At 38.7% G+C, this 18,538-nt stretch overlaps 1 protein-coding gene across 3 annotated transcripts in view; it reads left to right on the top strand.

Moving 5' to 3' along the window:
- Window positions 1–18,538, top strand: part of DPY19L3 (dpy-19 like C-mannosyltransferase 3) — a 1,004,768-nt gene that overhangs the window by 389,716 nt on the left and 596,514 nt on the right. For all 3 annotated transcript variants that reach the window (XM_044081679.1, XM_044081680.1, XR_006366062.1), the window contains exon 6: window positions 11,727–11,872. In XM_044081679.1, coding sequence (XP_043937614.1) covers window positions 11,727–11,872 — 146 coding nt within the window. The remainder of the gene's footprint in view (window positions 1–11,726; window positions 11,873–18,538) is intronic.

The following is an 18,538-nucleotide window of genomic DNA, read 5'->3' as shown; positions in this document are numbered from 1 at the left end:
TGGCCACAGTTACCATGGAAGCTTTTCCATTGGGGTGGGTGTGGGGTTTCCTTTCAAAAGGAGGATGGTTCAAGGAATGTGGACCAGTAGAGGCACATCATCATATCAACATTTGGGAGATGATGGCAGTCCTTCTAGCATTCAGGGTTTCTTTATCCAGGATATGGATTTCCACCCAGACAGACTACATCTCTGTAGTATGGTACAATAGCAAGTAGGAGGAGCCCATTTTAACTCACTATGTTGGGAGGTCATAAGAGTAGGGCAATGGGCAATGTCTTCACATTGCTTTCTAATAGCAATGCACATACCAGGCTGAACCAGTATTCTGGTGCACAGCTTGAGTCAATACAGTCTAATGCCACACAAATAGCCCCTCAACTGGATGGGAGCAGCAGAAATCAGCTGTTGGGCCAGCCATGATGCAACTTATTTGCATCTCCTAACAATAGGAAATGCAGCTGATATGTTGTCCTTATTCTCAACAGGGATAGTTAGTAAGAGACACTTTAGTCCATACTTGGCTACCTGGTCTCCTGTACACCTCTCCTCTTTTTCTGCTCATATCAAAGTTTCTACAGAAAGCCTCCTTGTTAAAGACAACAGTGATTGTTCATCATTCTCACTTCTGCAGTAGCCTTAATGATATATACGAGTTATTTCATACCTAGGAAACAACTGGCCAGCTTCAAAAAGCATTGGCTGCCTCACTCCATCACTGCCTACTTATTGGCTAATCTCAAGGATGGAAATCAGCAGATGGAGTGAAACTTTCTTCAGTGATTTCTTGCCCATACATTGAGAAAACTGCTTAAGAAACCTGAGTCAAAATTCCTTCCTCTTGAGATCACCAGTTAAGGACTCTGATGTTGCAAGTCCTTATATAAACCCTTGCTTCTGTTCTGCCAACTGAAAATGTATTTCTTGGAAAGCATTGTTTTGATGGCAATAACGTCAACCAGAAGAATTTCTGAACTACAAGCCCTGTCTTGCAAACATTCTTACTTGGTCTTTCTCAAAGACAAGTTTAGCACTTGTGCTTAACCCTACCTTTCTACCAAAAGTAGCTACATAGATAGCCTTGAATCCGTCCATGCATTTACCCATCTTTTTCTCGAATTCTTCCATCCAAGAAGAATGTACGTCGTCAACTGAGGTTTTATTTGCATTACACACACACATTTTACTTAAAGAGTTTTGACTTGCTGTTTTCTTTTCTAGAGTCAAATTGGGATTGAAGGTTTGTAAAGCCATCTTGTGTAGATGGTGTAGTTTGGTAGACAGTGCAAAAGGTTCTTTCAATCAAAGTAAGGGCACATTCCACTATGCAATCCATAGTGAATATCTCTGCAGCAGCAACGTAGTCTACAATGCACACCTCAGTCAAACTGGACCTCGTATGTAGATCCAGGGCAGCATTCGGTTCCATCATACTCTGGAATTTCCTGACATGATGCCACCCAGGAATCTTTCCCAAACAGTTTAGATGGACAGATAAGACAACACTGGATATGAAACTCCTCATTTCTTGATACACTGGAAAGTATTAGGGTACAACCCAACACCCTGATAATGGGCAATTTCAACTACCCCACCATTAACTGGGAAAACTACTCATGTACCAACTCTTTTGCTCAACGTTTTCCTGAATTCATAAATTCCAACGCCTTGGATCAACTTATTCAGACCCCCACCAGGGGCAGCAATATCCTAGACCTGGTCATTACCAACATGGGAAACCGGTGTTCCACACCAGAGGTCAATTCCTCGTTGGTCAGATCCGACCACAAGCTAATCAGCCTAGACATCCACATCCCACCCCCAGCCCCAATTAGGGAAACCATCGTAAAAAACTTCTCAAAAGCCAACTTCACACTTCTTAAGACAGAAGTGGCAAACTTCATGACACCCGTGCAGACAGACAATAAAGGTATGACTGCTGAATCCTACACAAATGCACTTTATAAGCACTTACACAAGTGTATGGATCATGCTATCCCTAATAGAACCAAGATGTTATCCTCTAAAAAAAGGAAGCCAATCTGGTGGACCTCTGCCATAAACAAACTCTACAACAGAAGAAAGAAACTGTTGCAAAAAAGAGTAAAATCCCATGACTGGAGGAACTCCCTGGTCTACCTCAGTAAGAAGCTGAGATCCCTCATAAAATCCTCCAAAGCTAGTTACGAAAACAAAATTGCCACTGACTCTAAAGACAACCACAAAGCATTCTATAGCTATGTCAAGAATCTAAATGGGAACACTCAGATCTGCTCTGAGTTACAGCATAATGGCACTAAATATACAGAAACAACTGATATTGCCAACATCCTAGCAGATAGGTTCAGTGCTAACTTTACCCCCCTCTCACCCCCTAGAGGGCCCATCTCTATACCTGAAGAATGCAAAGTTCCTATAATCACAGCTGCACAGGTAAAAAATACTCTCCAAAGCCAAGAACACAGCATCCATGGGACCTGACAATATCCCAGGCTGCGTTCTACACGAACTACAGAATGAACTGGCACCCTACCTAAGTACCATGTTCAATCATAGTCTCACCTCAGGCTTTGTACCCACTGAATGGCGCACAGCGACAGTTATCCCACTCCACAAAGGGGGAACCATGACGGACCCCGGGAACTACCGCCCCATTAGCCTGACGAGCCTGGTCTGCAAGGCCATGGAACGTATCATCATGGAACTCCTAAACAAAGACATTGGTAATCTCCAAACTCTGGACCCTACACAGTTTGTATTTGTAAAAGGCAGATCATGTCTCCTAAACCTGATTGACTTCTTTGAAGCAGTCACCAAAGCCATAGATCAGGGTAAAATGGTTCACACAGCTTATCTAGATCTCGCCAAGGCTTTCGACACCATCCCCCACTCTGGAATTATAGATAAGCTCACTAAACTAGGTATAAATCCCTGTGTCACAAGATGGGTTGCCAACTGGCTCACGGACAGAACCCACGCTGTGAAAGTAGCGGATTCCAAATCCGACATCAGACCAGTGACAAGTGGAGTACCACAGATTTCAGTCCTGCGTCCTCTCCTGTTTGGTATCTACTTCTCTGAAGTGCAGGCCAACACAGAAGGTCTTTGGCTAACAAAGTTTGCAGATGACTGCAAACTAGGAGCCATAATCGAAACTCCTAACGATGTGGACAAACTACAAAAGGGCCTCAATGAGACAGATACCTGGTGTCAAAGCCATGGCCTGAAGCTCACTGCCAAAAAGTGTATTGTCATCCTCTTTGGTAAAAACTCTGTACCCATGAACTACCACATAGCTGGTAGTCTACTTAATGCCGAAAATGTGATGAGACCTTGGGACACAGGTGGACAGTAGTCTCTCCTTTGATTGCCACAGTGGTCAGGAAATCCTTCTACGTGGCTCATCTCATCACAAAAGGATTCTCATCCAGAAAAAAAGAGGTCATTGTTCCCCTCTACTCATCACTCATTAGACCCATTATAGAGTACAACGCCCCTTTTGGTATGTACCTCACAAGACATCTACAACAACTGTAAAGACCACAGAAATACCTCACAAAGAGGATTACTGGCCTCAAACATATGCCCTATGCAGACCGTCTCAAAAAACTACAGCTTTACTCCATCGCATATCGCCTACTCAGGGGCGATCTCTGCCTAACATACAAAGCTATGTCAAACCCAGAGCTGTTGGACATGCTCCACTTAAAGAAATCCCAATCCCTCCGATCTACACGCTCTAGTGACCTTAACCTTGTCAACACAATAAACAGAACATGCTGGAGGGATAGATTCCTGTCCCAGAGACTTCCCATACTCACAGACTACGTATCTATGTCAAACAGAGCTCCTCATTAGCACTCTTCAAGAAAAATCTTGATGATTGGATGGGAAATGGGAAATTCACCCCAGGGATCACTTCTGTGGCTCTGCTCGTGGCTCTGCTCGACAGGGGCACAGGAAAATAATTTTCTTGGGTGGCGAAAGCCAGGGTACATTTTTTGGCTAGGGCCCTAGGGCCGATAGCCTAGTACCTACCTATGAACCTATGAAAGCTGTGTACTTACCATAATGCTAGAGCCTTGTAGTCTCTCTCCTTCTGTCTAGACAACCCTCCTTCCTCTTTCCAAATTGTCACAACTTTGTGTTTTTTTTTTTTTTTTGAAGGATTGTGATGGTCATATGCCTGAAGTCTTTCTACTGTCCAGCTGATCCCTTCCATTTAGGGGCAAACTAGAATTGTGATGGTCATATGCCTGAAGTCTTTCTACTGTCCAGTTGATCCCTTCCGTTGAGGGACAAACATGGTCTGAGGAACATCTTGATGTTTAGTATTATGGGGGAGGGGGGGCTTGAGTGATGGAAAAGCTGTGAAAGTTGTTGGCGCAGGTCTGCCTTGAGGCAGATAACTAAAACAGTTGAGACAGGTGGAGAGTAACAACAAAGGATGTAGTGTTATCGCAAAATGAATCTGATATACTTGAAGTATCACCTGACCATCATATAGACAAATGTGAAACAGTAAATGCCATTTCTGTGCTCTACCTTTGTGTTATGTAGTAATGACAGTGTAGTGAGACTTCAATCTCATACCCCCTTTATTTTGTATTATTATTATTATTATTATTATTATTATTATTATTATTATTATTATTATATAGTGTTTTGACTTGGCCAAAAAGTGCATTGATCGTTTTGAACAAAATAGAATGTAAGCATCACCATACCATAGTACAACTCATAAGAAAATGAAAACATGAGGTGGAATCCCCACAATTCAATTTTGCATGAGTATATGCTTGCATAACTTATGTAGATTTCCCCCAGAGTAACTGTAAAATGTGCAAAATACAGTCTAGTGAGTAAACCTGTCAAGCTACTCTCACTGGCCAAGTAAATGTAGCTCTTCATTATGTCTTCAGGCATTTGGGATTTTCAGTTTAGTCTGATATGTTTTTATGTACTTTCTGTTGTATTCTTCTGCTATCATCTTCACTTAAAATGCACTGTACAGTTTTATTATATTTGATTATTTTTTTAACTAGACCGATTATAAAAGCGTGATATGTCAAAAACAAAAAAAAAAAGCACCATCATGCAGAATCACTCCAAAACCATTTATTACTACAAATACAGAGAGAAGGACACCAAAAAAGAAGAACAAAAGAGGCCAGACACAGTATGCTAGTGTAAGCAACAACCTAATTAAAAAAAGTAAACAAGGACACTGCATTTTGCTTCATTACAGCAGTTATGCTGAGTCCAGTCCAATATTGTGCATTAAATTTCAATGAACTCTTTCTGTACCAGTATCCTGAACAGCATAGTACCTCCCTTTTTGTTATACTAGCATTGACATCTGTAGAGTCTTCCCGGCTACTGCACCCACATTCTCCTATCCTCAGCTTTATAGGTTCATAGGTGGTTACAAGGAACAAGAACCTTTACAAGCCTGGCCGATAATGCCCAGAATATGAAAATATTGTATCTTAATTCCCCAGATAAGGGATAGGGTAGTATCGGGGTAGTGGGTTTTTGGGTGTTGGACCCCTGAGTCATTTTACAGAAAATAGATAACATTTTAGACCATTTGCTACTGGAAGGTATAATAGATGTTAAATTACATCAGTTTTTGTATGTACCTAAACCAAGGATACCCATTATTTTTGGGATACCAAAGGTACATAAGAATGTCAGTGACCCACCGTTAAGACCGATAGTCTCAGCGGACGGTTCCAAGACTACCAGTTTGGCCAAATATGTGGATATAACAGCAAAACATATTTGGGCCATGAATAAATATATATTAAAGGATTCTTGGGACCTATTGAGGGACATTAAGTCAGATTTATTCTCGAATGATCTCATTTTTGTGACAATTGATGTCATTGATTTATTTTCATGTATACCCCACCATGAAGGTATGAGATCATTTGAGGATATGAAAAGTTGTCACATTTGGAGAAAAATGCAGTGGTAGCATTGGTGGATGTTGTACTGAAGAATAATTTTATGGTCTTTAATGATGAGTATTACCAGCAAATTAGTGGAGTAGCAATGGGACAACTCAGAATATACTCAATATTGGACCCTCTACAGGCGGTTTCTAGATGACATAGTTATTTTTGGATTGGGGTAGTGATTTATGAATTATCTACAGAATACTACTAAGTTACAATATTTGGACGTTGAAATATACAAGTGAATAATAGGGATTTTGAAACCAAGGTTTTTAGGAAAACACCTTCTGCAATTCATTGTAAAAGAATATTGTCAAGGGACAATTTGTGAGGGAATGTAACACACTGGAGGGCTACCCTATAATTTGTTTCAAGAACTAGAAAGAGGTAGAGGAAAATAGATTAGGTAAATATAAACCTATAAAAGGTGTAGAATTAATTGTAAATAATGTCAATTTGCCATCTCTCAATAAACAGAATAAAACTAATGTAGTCAATGATGGACAGTATAATTCAGCATTAGTGATGGAGTTTAATAATTTGAATATTAAAGTAAGAAAGATTTTCCAGAAAGAATGGAGCAATTTTGTTTCATATACTGACATCTTGAATAACAAGAAAGAGATGCCTAAGGTTGTATACAAAAATGGTAGAAGCATTAAAAATTTGTTGGAAAATAATAAAATAGGTAATAGTAATGAAATTTCTATGAAAATGTCACTATATGATAAAATAGAAAATATGGAACATATCAATGTGGACACTGTAATCAGTGCCACACATTTAATAAGATGGAAATATTGGTACCAACAAGGGACATTAATGTAACTGCCTCTGGATATTTTAACTGTTGGAATGTAAGTCATATTATGTGGGGAAGACTGAGAGGGCATTAAAACATATTTACAAGATATCTAAACAAATGCTCTGTTCAAACACACGTTAGATTGTAATAATGCCAAATTCACCTTCTTTGTATTGGAACAGGTCAAAAGAGAAATAAGAGGGGGCCCTTGGGAAGAAAAATTAGAATTTAAGGAGCTCTGGTGGCAAATTTTATTAGATGCTACTAATTTCCCAGGGCTTAATGATCACATTTCCCTTACCTCAGTGTTAAAACTAAGAGCAGCCAAGATTTAGCTTTATTTGTAATTGCTCTTTCAGGTCAGCAGATGGTGCTAGTAGGCTAGGAATGAATTTTTCATGAAACAAAGAATACAAAAGGTTTTAAAAGGTATAAATATTTAGTAGTTTTTATTACATTTGTATTTATTTATTTAATATGGTTTTAAATAAATTGAGTGATTATGAATTTTAAACTAATGAAGAAGGGAGTTTTTTTAAAATCAAATATCGAAATGTGTTTTAATAGTTGTAAATGGTAACTTCAAATGAGCCTTGTAAACAGATGTTTTTAATGTTAATCGCACAGACCACATGTGAGTATATTAGGTGATTTTAAATTACATTTGTTAGTCTGAAGAAGTCTTACATGTTTTTTGCAGTGATTTGTTTTCTGTGCTTGCAATAAAGTGTGTTGGTCATCGCTGGTGAACTGCTTCCGTGGTTATTGGATTTATTGTCATTTTACAGACTGCCTTTGTCCATAGGAGACCTGGGAAGTCCCCCAAGAGTGAATTATGGTTCCCCATTTATTTATTTATTTTTATTTTATTTTACATTTGTTGACCGGGATAGTCCAACTGGAGCCATGTCCATTTTCAGTGGAGGCCCAGGGAGATAAGCTCCAAGTTATCAGATACAGTAATACAAGTAAAACAAGAGTACATAAGTATTATTACCAACGAATACATAGACAGACATGAGATACACCTGGTTATAGTCAGGAGAAAATTAACAAAAAATAGTTAGTTCGGTTATTCACATTCATGTTGAGAGTTACTCCGGCTTGTTGCAGTGGCAAAGCCAGTTAAATGCCATATGTTGTTTGAGCTTAGTTTTAAATTGTCTTAGGGAGGAAAGCAAAGTAATATCACCTGGAAGTAAGTTCCAGGCTCTGCCTGCAGTGTTAGCAAAGAGGACATCTCCAGCGGCGTTGTTGATTTTGATGGTCTCCAGCGGCGTTGTTATGCAGAGTCCAGCCCAATGTTATGCATTAAATTTCAATTAACCCATCCATTTATCCTAATTCCTTTTGAAGAGAGTGAGGGTTAGGCTTTGTTTTATAAAGATGGGGATTTTATTTCATAGACCAGGTAGCCTTTGGGATGCAAATCTGTTTCTCCAGCAAGTTCTGTTAGTCACAAATAAGGTTCTGATCTATTGGATGCATAACTCTCGTATATTTTTTTCTTGTGAATAGGCAACATTTTCATCAGGGCTAAGTTAGAGAATGCCATATAGGTCAGACATACTTCACCTCCCAGTAAATATGAAACAGAGTAAAGGGATAGGGCCTTTAGTCGGTCTGCATAAGACATGTATCATACTGTTTGTATTGTTGTAATGAGAAATACCTCTGGGGCCGCTCCAGTTGGTGTAAGTACCTGGTTAGGTACATGCAGAAGGGAGCATTGCACTCTATTATGGGCCTGCTGAGTACAATGGCACTATAACTTGATGCTATACCTTTACTTGTAAGTTGAGCCACAAAGAAGGATTTTCTTACTATCGTGTCTACCGTGTGGTCAAAGTTTAGGTTACTATAGATCTATGTTCCAAGGTCCCTTACCACCTTTTAGGGGTGTGCTATCAATATTATAATTTGCAGGGATGTCTGATTTACTGAAGGGTATGATTATACATTTTTTAGCATTTAGTCTCAGACCATGGTTTTGGTGCCAGTTGTTTCTCATTTTTAGGCCTGTTTGTAGGATGTTGATATAATTTGGGGATTCAGTGATTGCTCCCAGCTTACAGTCATCAGCAAACTTGGTGAGCCAGAGGCCTCCAACATTGGTCTTCATTTCAGAGAAGTATATACCAAACAGGAGGAGTCCCAACATTGAACCCTGTGGGACACTGCTAGTAATAGTTTTTTTACTGGAAGTGGATTCACCTGTCTGGACAACGTGTACTGTTAGTGAACCAGTTGACTATTCATCTGACACTGTAGGGACTTATGCCTAATTCAGTAAATTTATCTGTGATCCCTGAGTTGGGGGATTGTGCTTAAAGCTTTGTCCAGATCTAGATAACCATTGTGCACCGTTTTACCCTCATCCATTGCCCTGGTGACTTTTTCAAAGAAGTCCATCAGACTGAACAGACAAGACCTCCCTTTGACAAAGCCAAATTGGGTCTGGTACAGTGTGTGTAGAGCTGGTGTGTCATTATTGATCAGGTGCATGAAAATTCTCTCCATGGCCTTGCAAATAAGACTGGTCAAGCTTATAGGTCTGTAGTACCCCAGGTCAGTTGATGAACCCATTGTGCAGAAGGATGACTCCTCTCTCTATGATGTGCACAAACCTCTTTTATCTCGTCTCTTTTTGAAGTCAATCCACCTCTTCCCGTACATTCTCTGTAATGTATATCAAGATCGTGTAAATAATTAATACTTTTTCTGGAGAGAGTTTTCCCATGTATTTTGTCATTGCCTTGTACTCTTGTCTCTACATTTTAAACATTGGTTAGAAAAGTATAATATGTTAAATATATTATTCATTATTTCTTATCATAACCTACTTTGCGTAGACATTTTATTGAATGTATATGTTTTAATCATTGTAATTGTATGGTGGTTTCTTTTATTCTTTTTCCTAGACTGATCCTGAAATAAGTCCTCATGGATCCATGTTCTACCACATTAAACAAATTTACATAAGTAAATAAAAATGAATAAGATAACAGAAAATGAATAAGATAACAGAAGACTGAACAGAACAGCAGTACATAAAGACTGTAGAACTAAGCAGACAATAGTAAATACAAAGAGAAGGGCACCTTGCAGTATTTAGAAAGTAAGGGCAAAGGAAACTTCATACAAAGATTTATTTCTCCAACACTGTAAGCAGTACATCACAGGAAAATGCACCAGGAACTTTACGAACAAAAAATTTTTGCAGAGTTTTTTTTTTTGTACGTGTGTGTGATTGTGTGTGTTAATAGCAAAGTATGCTGTAAAAAGTCCAAAACAAAAATGTATTTACTAAACAAGTTTTCAAATTTCAAAATTCTTAGCAAATAACAAAGTAAGCAGGCAACTTGTGAAATACGTCTGCTGATTTTAGTAGTTATTATAGTTGGTGAATTATAATGTTCCTAGAACTAAAACACACTGATTAAATGTTGGACTACTCCTATATCCAAAGTCATTATGGTCAATATAGGGTGTATATTGGAATTTAACTCCTACAGTGATATGGCCTTTCCGACTTTGCTGTCATAACCAAACCATGGCAGTTCAGCAAATTGTACTGTCAGCTTACTTTGACAAACATATTATTGCTGTCTTAACTCCATATCCAATGAACATATTTTAAAAAGCATGAGTTGACAAAACGAGATGAAGTCATGCACAGTGAGAAATGTGTTGACCAGATTGTATATGGAAAACGCAGGTCAACATAACAGTCAGTACATATGAACCCTTGCTGAATCTCACTAAAGGTAATTTCTTTTATGGTCATGTTTTTACAAGCAAACACAAATACATTTCCACCATAAGTGAAATAGTGTAAGCACCAAGAACTTCCCACAGTGGTACAAAAATCCCATTTTGTGTTATTGTCCAGTATCACTGCTGTGGCACCTAGGTTTCTGTTACAATGTAAAACATATTCTGTTGAGACGCAAGATATAAATAGTAAACTGTGAATATAAGGGGGGTCCATGACCTTGTGCTTTGTAAAAGAGTGGGTAACCATCCACAAGAGATGTCCTGCCATTGTTTTATTATTACTTTGTGTTATTGTTAAGTGTGGAAGAGAGGTGAAGAAGAGAGTACAGGCAGGGGGGGGGGGGTGAAGAAGAGAGTACAGGCAGGGTGGAGTGGGTGGAGAAGAATGCCAGGAGTGACTTGTGACATACAGATACCAGTAAGAGTGGAAGGTAAGGTGTACAAGAGGGTAGTGAGACCATCTATGTTATATGGGGTTGGAGACGGTGGCATTGACAAAAAGGCAGGAGTCAGAGCTGGAGGTGGCAGAGGTAAATATGTTAAGATTTGCATTGGGTGTGACGAGGATGAACAGGATTAGGAGTCCATATATTAGAGGGTCAGCTCAGGATGGACGGTTTTGAGACAAAGACAGAGGGGCGAGATTGCGTTGGTTTGGACATGTGCTGTGGAGAGATGCTGGGTGTATTGGGAAAAGGATTCTAAGGATGGAGCTGCCAGGTAAGAGGAAAAGAGGAAGACCCAAGATAAGGTTTATGGATGTGGTGAGAGAGGACATACAGGTGGCTGGTGTGAAAGAACAAGATGCAGAAGACAGGAAGAAATGGAAACAGATGATCCACTGTGGAAACCCCTAATGGGAATAGCCGAAAGAAGAAAATTGTGTATTTATTTTTGAGGTGTTTGGTTTTATAAATTTGAATTTGAACTTTTTCATTTTAAGTATCTGTATTATTGAATCTTCTTAAGTTTTACTATTAAAATATGTTTTAAAAGCAGTTAGTACTACGCCGGTTGGCTCCGCAATCTGTTTTTTCTGTTTGGAATTTGTTGGGGCAGGTACAGTGCTGCAGAAGGAAAAGGCCACATACAGATATTTGTTGAAAGCACTAGCATATAACAAAACAAACTTAACTGAGAGAATTTTTGCTAAACTGTTTCTCAACATTACATTTGTTTTACAGAAATATCTTGAGGCCATCTACTTCTACACATATACTGTCTTTGGACTGCAGACATTATATGTGTTTGCCCTGTTTGTGAACAGCTGGCTACTCAGTGGGACGTGGCTTTCTGGAGTGCTTGCTGCTACTTGGTACATTCTGAACAGGTAACTGTGGCATTCTCTCTGTCATCTGAGGTTTTAATCGTTTATTAAATGGTAAAACATTTGCAAAGGAAAATGAGACAGATTTTTGCTTAATATAAGTAAGGCAAGCAAAAATATATTGGGTAATTGATTAAGAACCAGTATGAAGTGGTTATAATAACAGATTACAAAAATGTGCTTCTTTTGTGGCAGAGAAATGACAGAGGACTGCAAAGGAGTAGCCACCAATAAACATTATTTTTTTGTATTTTGTTATATTTATGTATTTATGTATTGTTATGAGAAGGAACAGATAAGTAATACTAAGGGAGAACCACTCTAGTAGCCATATTACTCTTGAACTCTTCTGCTTTTCCTCACTTGTTGTCTGAATGGTGCTGACTGTCTTGATGTCATTGTCAGTAGTTACAACAGCTAGCTAGGCCCAAGCCATCAATTAGTGTGTATGAATCCCAGTTTGACTGTGATCTTTGTATCAAAGAGAAGTGCAAATGTTAAGATGTTGGTACCATTCTGTGGGCTTGTGGAACCATACCTCTCAACTGTACAGATTTTTACAGAATGTCCAGATTTTTGCCTCGTATTTTTGGTCCATTTTTCTTAAAATTGTAGTTTTTTTGGCAAATGAGTGGCAAATTGTTAAAGATTGAAGTTAGAAAATAATGACAGACATTTGAGTTTGACTTGTGTTCTATCAACTTTCTAAGTTTGTAAGAACAATATTTAAAAAAAAGTCCCAATTTTTGAACCTTTGTCCCACTTCTATTTATGGCTTTGTCCAGATTTCTTGCTGTAAGAGGTTGACAGGTGTGTGTGGAAACATAAGCTTGACATAAGTGACTATTTTGCTTTATACCAGGATGCTCCCACAAGAAGGCTACTTTTCTTTCTAGTGATATCTCAGAAGTGGCATAATGACCAGCAGTGCTGTTTTAGGTTGACAGATTTAACAGCCTAGCCTGCCTTGTAACTCATCAGTCTATTTTTGGTTTGTTAGTGTTACCAGGTTGCTGCTGCTGCAGTTTTTTCCCCTTTCTGTTTTAAAATTACAGGTACCATGTTGGCTTTTCCACTGTCTGACTTCTTGGCCAGTGTGTTAATCACAAGAAGAGCTCTTAACTTGTCTTGGTTGGTCCTTCACATTCCTGATTATGATGATTTTTTTTTCACTGTGTTTTAAGAAGCAAACAGTCTCTGCAGTCTGAAGGTTGGATCTTTGTGTATGCAAAGTGGTTCAGACCAGTTTTGATTTGCTAGGTTTATGTGTTTGTTGGATTTTGATGTCTTCACTGAGAACTGAGGTATGTCCATCAGCCCTGAAAAAAGAGGTCTTTGTTGCCTCTTTCTAAAGAAATCATCTCTTGATCAGAACATTTTTGATAACTCTCTAGCTTTCTTTCCCAGACTAAGGTTATTGAGAATAAAGTTGTATGCAAAACTTTACAGTAAGTCGACACATGGACACTTGTTAGTTTGGGTGTCAGTGTCACTGTAGCACCCCGTGCTCTCATTAGTCACCAGTGATTTCCTAATAACCAGCATAGTTTTTCAACCTTGGTCCTGCTGCATCTCTCATTGGCATTTGACATAACTGATCACAGCCTCTTGACTAAGCACTTCTGCAGTTCTTACCCAGCAGGATGTACATAGTCTGTTTCAGGCTTGAATTCATCCACCTGCTTTCCATCTGGAGTGAGACGTGCTTATCTTTCACCATCTTCACTACATTGTGATGTTCTTCTTATTGATCACTGCTGCAGTAGCCTTAGCTATATGGGTTTATATTCTTTCAAGCTTTGTGGCACCTTCCACATGTTTGAATTGTAAGGCTGAGCTGAATAAAAAGACTGGTTTGGGCACCAAGCCCTTTAGAGCTTTGCTGCCACTTAAAGGAGTACTACTTTGCAGGCTTTTGAGGATTGATGGAGAGCTGGTGCTGTTACATTACTGGGTAGGTAAGTTCCCTTTGGGGAGAAACCTTTCACATTTAAAATGCATTTGTATTTTCCTGGTTAGTAAAGTTATTTTTATTCTTGGAGTTTGTTTTGATGGATTGTCTTGAGACCTAACTGTACTTTTAAATGGAAGTGCACTTTTTTCCTGTCAGTTTTAAAACATTTTAAAACCATGTTTTTCCTCTGGAAAACTGCATTTATTTTATTTTTGGGGGCTGGCAGTGTGTATTAATACAGAAATAATCTACAACTTTATGTGGGTATATCAGAATTTTCCCACAGTTGGTGTGGTTTGATCTCAAGAGCTTTTTATACAGTATATAAATCAAATTGTACCATAGCATTCAAGTAAGAAAGTACTTACCTTTCTTAAATAATGTGATTGTTTAAAGGCACTTCAGTATTCTTCTATGTTGTCTTTGCTATACTGATGTACTCCTCATGCATATGGGAGTTAAATTGCCTCACTTGCACAATACATCAGTGTAGGAGAAGCATCAGAGAAAACAGATGCTCTGTTGCTGTTTTTTTTTAACTATTGAAAAATAGACATTTACAGAGAGGAAGGATAGAAGAATGGTGAGGATGCAAGGAGTAGAGGTGGCGAAGGTGGATGAGTTTAAATACTTGGGGTCAATAGTTCAGAGTAACGGTGAGTGTGGAAGAGAGGTAAAGAAGAGAGTACAGGCAGGACGGAGTGGGTGGAGAAGAGTGTCAGGAGTGATTTGTGACAGACGAGTACCTGCAAGAGTGAAAGGGAAGGTCTGCAAGAGGGTAGTGAGACCAGCTATGTTATATGGGTTGGAGATAGTGGCATTGACAAAAAGGCAGGAGTTTGAGCTGGATGTGGCAGAGTTAAAGATGTTAAGATTTGCATTGGGTGTGACGAGGGTGGACAGGATTAGGAATAAGTATATTAGAGGGTTAGCCCAGGTTGGAAGGTTTGGAGACAAAGCCAGAGTGGCAAGATTACGTTGGTTTGGACATGTGCTGAGGAGGGATGCTGAGTATATTGGGAAAAAAATGCTAAGGATGAAGCTGCCAGGTAACAGGAAAAGAGGAAGGCCTAAGATAAGGTTTATGGATATGGTGAGAAAGGACATGCAGGTGGTTGGTGTGACAGAGCCAAGATGCAGAGGACAGGAAGAAATGGAAACAGGTGATCGGCTGTGGTGACCCCTAACGGGAACAGCCGAAAGAAGATGATGATGACAGAGACGGGACAAAAATATGAGGAAAATCTCGCATATTTCTGTTTTAGTTTTGCAGAAAGTACCTGATTTTTCTCATGTTTTGATGTGTCCTCCAGTATATGCCAATAGGAAAGCTTGGCCGCTCAATGGTACTTCAGCTGTTGGATGTTTTTCTATGGATATTTGCTTGATTTACAAAAGGTAGACTGGTTGGGCAATCAGTATGTTTGTTTTTGAATAGTAATGAGATGTTATTGTATAAAGTGCTTTGTACTGTGTTTTGTTGGAGAAAAGGTGACTTTTTAGAACTTTTAACTTTTGCAGGCTTGTGCGGCTTGGTTTCCCTGGGAAAGAGGCAACATTTTCAGCTTGAAAATGGAACAAGCAACAAGTACCACAGTCAGACCTTTTTCCAGCCACAGACTGAAAAATTAAGCAAACAGCCTTTGCCACCACAGCAGGCTAGCAGTTTGCCTCAGCTGCAGGTGGGTGACTCTGTTTTGTCCACAGCTGGTTCCTCAGACCACTCATCTTTTACCCCAGATCCCTCTAGTGTAGCACCTACAGCCACTATGGACTTGGGGGTTAGCCACCCTCCGTGGCTGTTGGGATCCCCTCAGTGGATGATGGAGAGACAGTCTTGTTGGTCCTGGGAGAAAGGACAGCTAAGTCTTCCCCATTTAGTCAGAATGTTGTGCCCATCTCTGGGGAAGCTGCTGCTTTAATTAATAACAGTGTTAGCCCTACTTTTCCGGTCAAAAAGAAACAAAACTAAACATGTATCTGCTCCTTCTCAAACTTCCCTGTGTGTCACAGCCTTCAATTTTCTTGATAGTCTGCACCACCTAAAAAAGTGGATAGCTTGTATAAGATTCCTCAGTGTTTCAAGTTTTTATACAGTTATCTCAAACCTGACGCAACAACTATAGCTTTAGTTAATCCTACTGCTGTTAAACATATAGTTAACTCCAATCCTTCCCTTTCTGACAAGGGAGGTAAAGTAATTGAGAAGTATTGGAAAAAGTACATCACTCTGCAATTTTGGATTTTCAGAATTTCGAATTGTGAAGCTCTTATGTTAACATTTATTCTGGCTTATTGTGGAAGTATGAGGAATGTTTTATCTACAGTTTTGTTTAGTCAGGAAAATGTCACTTTAAGTGGTTTAGTTTCTTCCATTTCACGTGTAGTAAAGCATTGTTTAAAGTGTGTGCATGACTCAAGTCATACTACTAACAGGGCAAAGGCACTGTTTTGAGGAGGTTTGCCTGGCTGCATTCTCAAACTCCCAATTGATGTGAACAATGAGATTTTAAATTCCCTTTTGGACAGAAAGTTTTTAGATCCTGTGCTACAGAGATTATCAAAAATGTGATAGAGAGGGGTAAACTGATTCAGGGAATTTCTCAGATTTTTTTATCCCTTCTTTTCCAACTTTTCCAAGGGATCCTCTACCCCTGGTCCAATTTTGGCAAAAAACAAACAAAAGAAAAAACAGTTTCAGCAAAATGCTGGTAAACAGATGCTTAAAAAGCAGTGAAAGTGGGTTTAAAAAAGAAGGCAGGAACCTCACCAAACAAAGGATAGTATAACAAGTCAGAATGACTAGTTAAGGGACCTTGTCCCTCTCTCCCACCCTGGCATTCCCTTTTCCCTTCCAAAAAGTCTGAATCTCTAGTTTCTGTTTTTGGCAACAGATAGTTTCAGATAAATGGGTTCTGAAGATCATTCATCACTGTGCCTTTCTGCAAGTAATTCCTCATCCACCAGACTTCCCCAGTCCTTAAACATATACTGTCTCTGAGAGTAATGGAGCCAGTTCCTACTTCCCAACTTGGGAAAGGTTTTTACTTGAGGATGCTTTGTTGCCAAGAAAGAAAATACCTGGAGACCAGTTCTTGAGCTTTCTTTCCTAAGCCAGTTTGTGATAGTGCCCAACTTCAAAATATTTTCACTTCACAACCTGTTTTCTCCTCTTCCACATTTAAGTTTTCTAGTAAAATAAGATTTAAAAGATTTCAAATTACAAGATAGCCACTCTAAGCACTGAACCAGAAACAGGCACAGTAGATAGAAAGTTTTATTAAGCACTTTCATTCTCAACATCAGCACTTACAACAAACAGCACTTTAAATAATCCTTAAAAAATAAAATAAAACGTGACTGTTGTTATCCAGTCACATTTTCCTATTCATATAAACCAAATTTTATAAAATCCATATAATCTATAATCATGTTAAGTCGTATTTCCATATGCCAGTGAGCAATTTGTCCCACTGTAATTATAAATACTGTATTACACGCACAAAAAATATAAAAATGAACATAAACTATTAGTAAAAAGTATATGCGAAGCCACATAAATTCAACCCCTTAAGAATGTTTATTAATTTCCACCATTCCTAAATCTTTAGCTTCTTCTACTGGAGCAAACCATTGATGGAAATTATTTCATTAATCCCTGTAAATTTGTCTGCATTCAGGAGCAATTGCCAGTATAGTTCTCTTGTCTCTAAATGAACTGACCAGTTCCCTTTAATATTAAAAGGGGTAATCCATTCCAAAATAAAAAAAAATACAGATTTATGAAGCGCATTAGTTGTGTCCTGCCTTTTAATGGGACACACTTAGTATATCCTAGTCTTGAGTTACTTCTCCATTTTACCAGTATAGAACACTGTACAGGACAGACACTTTGCGCAATAGAGTACTCCCTTAATGTTACAATTGTTTCTCCCATTCGGAGATATCAATCTCAGGTATTCAGCAGCAATCATTACATTTTTAGCTTTGAAAATGTACCTTTCATTCGGGACACCTGTATTTCCCAGTCACATACTGCTGGTTACCCATCGTTGGACCATATTCCACTATCAGCTTTAAATTTCTCCATTTTATGTAAATAAATTGAAGCTTGTCCTCCACTTTTGTCTCAGTTCATTAGAATCAAAGGTTATGTTTCAGTTTTTTACCATAAGACCCTCAATTTTCTCTTGTTTATCTTTGTAACTACAGATCATAGCCATGAAAAATTATTAATGTATTTTTTTTTCTTTCTCTACTCTGAAACTTTTCAAGAATTTTAAAATAGGTTTAAATTTGGAAGGACAAAAAAGAAATTAATAACCAATTTTTCAAGGCTATGACCTGCAGCTACAATGATAAACAAGAGAAAATTAAGGAGCTTATGGTAAAAAAAAAAAAAAAAAACAAAACAAACTGGAACATAGCCATTGATTTTTCTGACTGGAGGCAGAAGGTGGGGACAAGCCTCAATTTATTTACAAGAAAGGGAGAAATTTAAAGCAGATAGTGGAAAAAAGTCCCAACAGTGGTAACCAGTAGTATGAGATGGGGATGTACAAATGTTGAAGGTGCCCCCAATGTAGGTACATTTTCGAAGCAAAAAATGAAATGATTACTGACAAGACTGATTTTCCTGAATGGGAGGTACAGTTGTAATGCTAAGGGAGTGGTGTATTGCGCTTGCACTTTGTTCTACACTAGTGGAATGGAAA

Source organism: Protopterus annectens, chromosome 8.part1 (genome assembly GCF_019279795.1).
Source record: "Protopterus annectens isolate FY-2018-M chromosome 8.part1, PAN1.0, whole genome shotgun sequence".
In the NCBI taxonomy this organism is placed as follows: domain Eukaryota; kingdom Metazoa; phylum Chordata; order Ceratodontiformes; family Protopteridae; genus Protopterus; species Protopterus annectens.
Note: the sequence above shows the minus strand (reverse complement) of the source record. Positions and strands in the feature narration are given on the sequence as shown.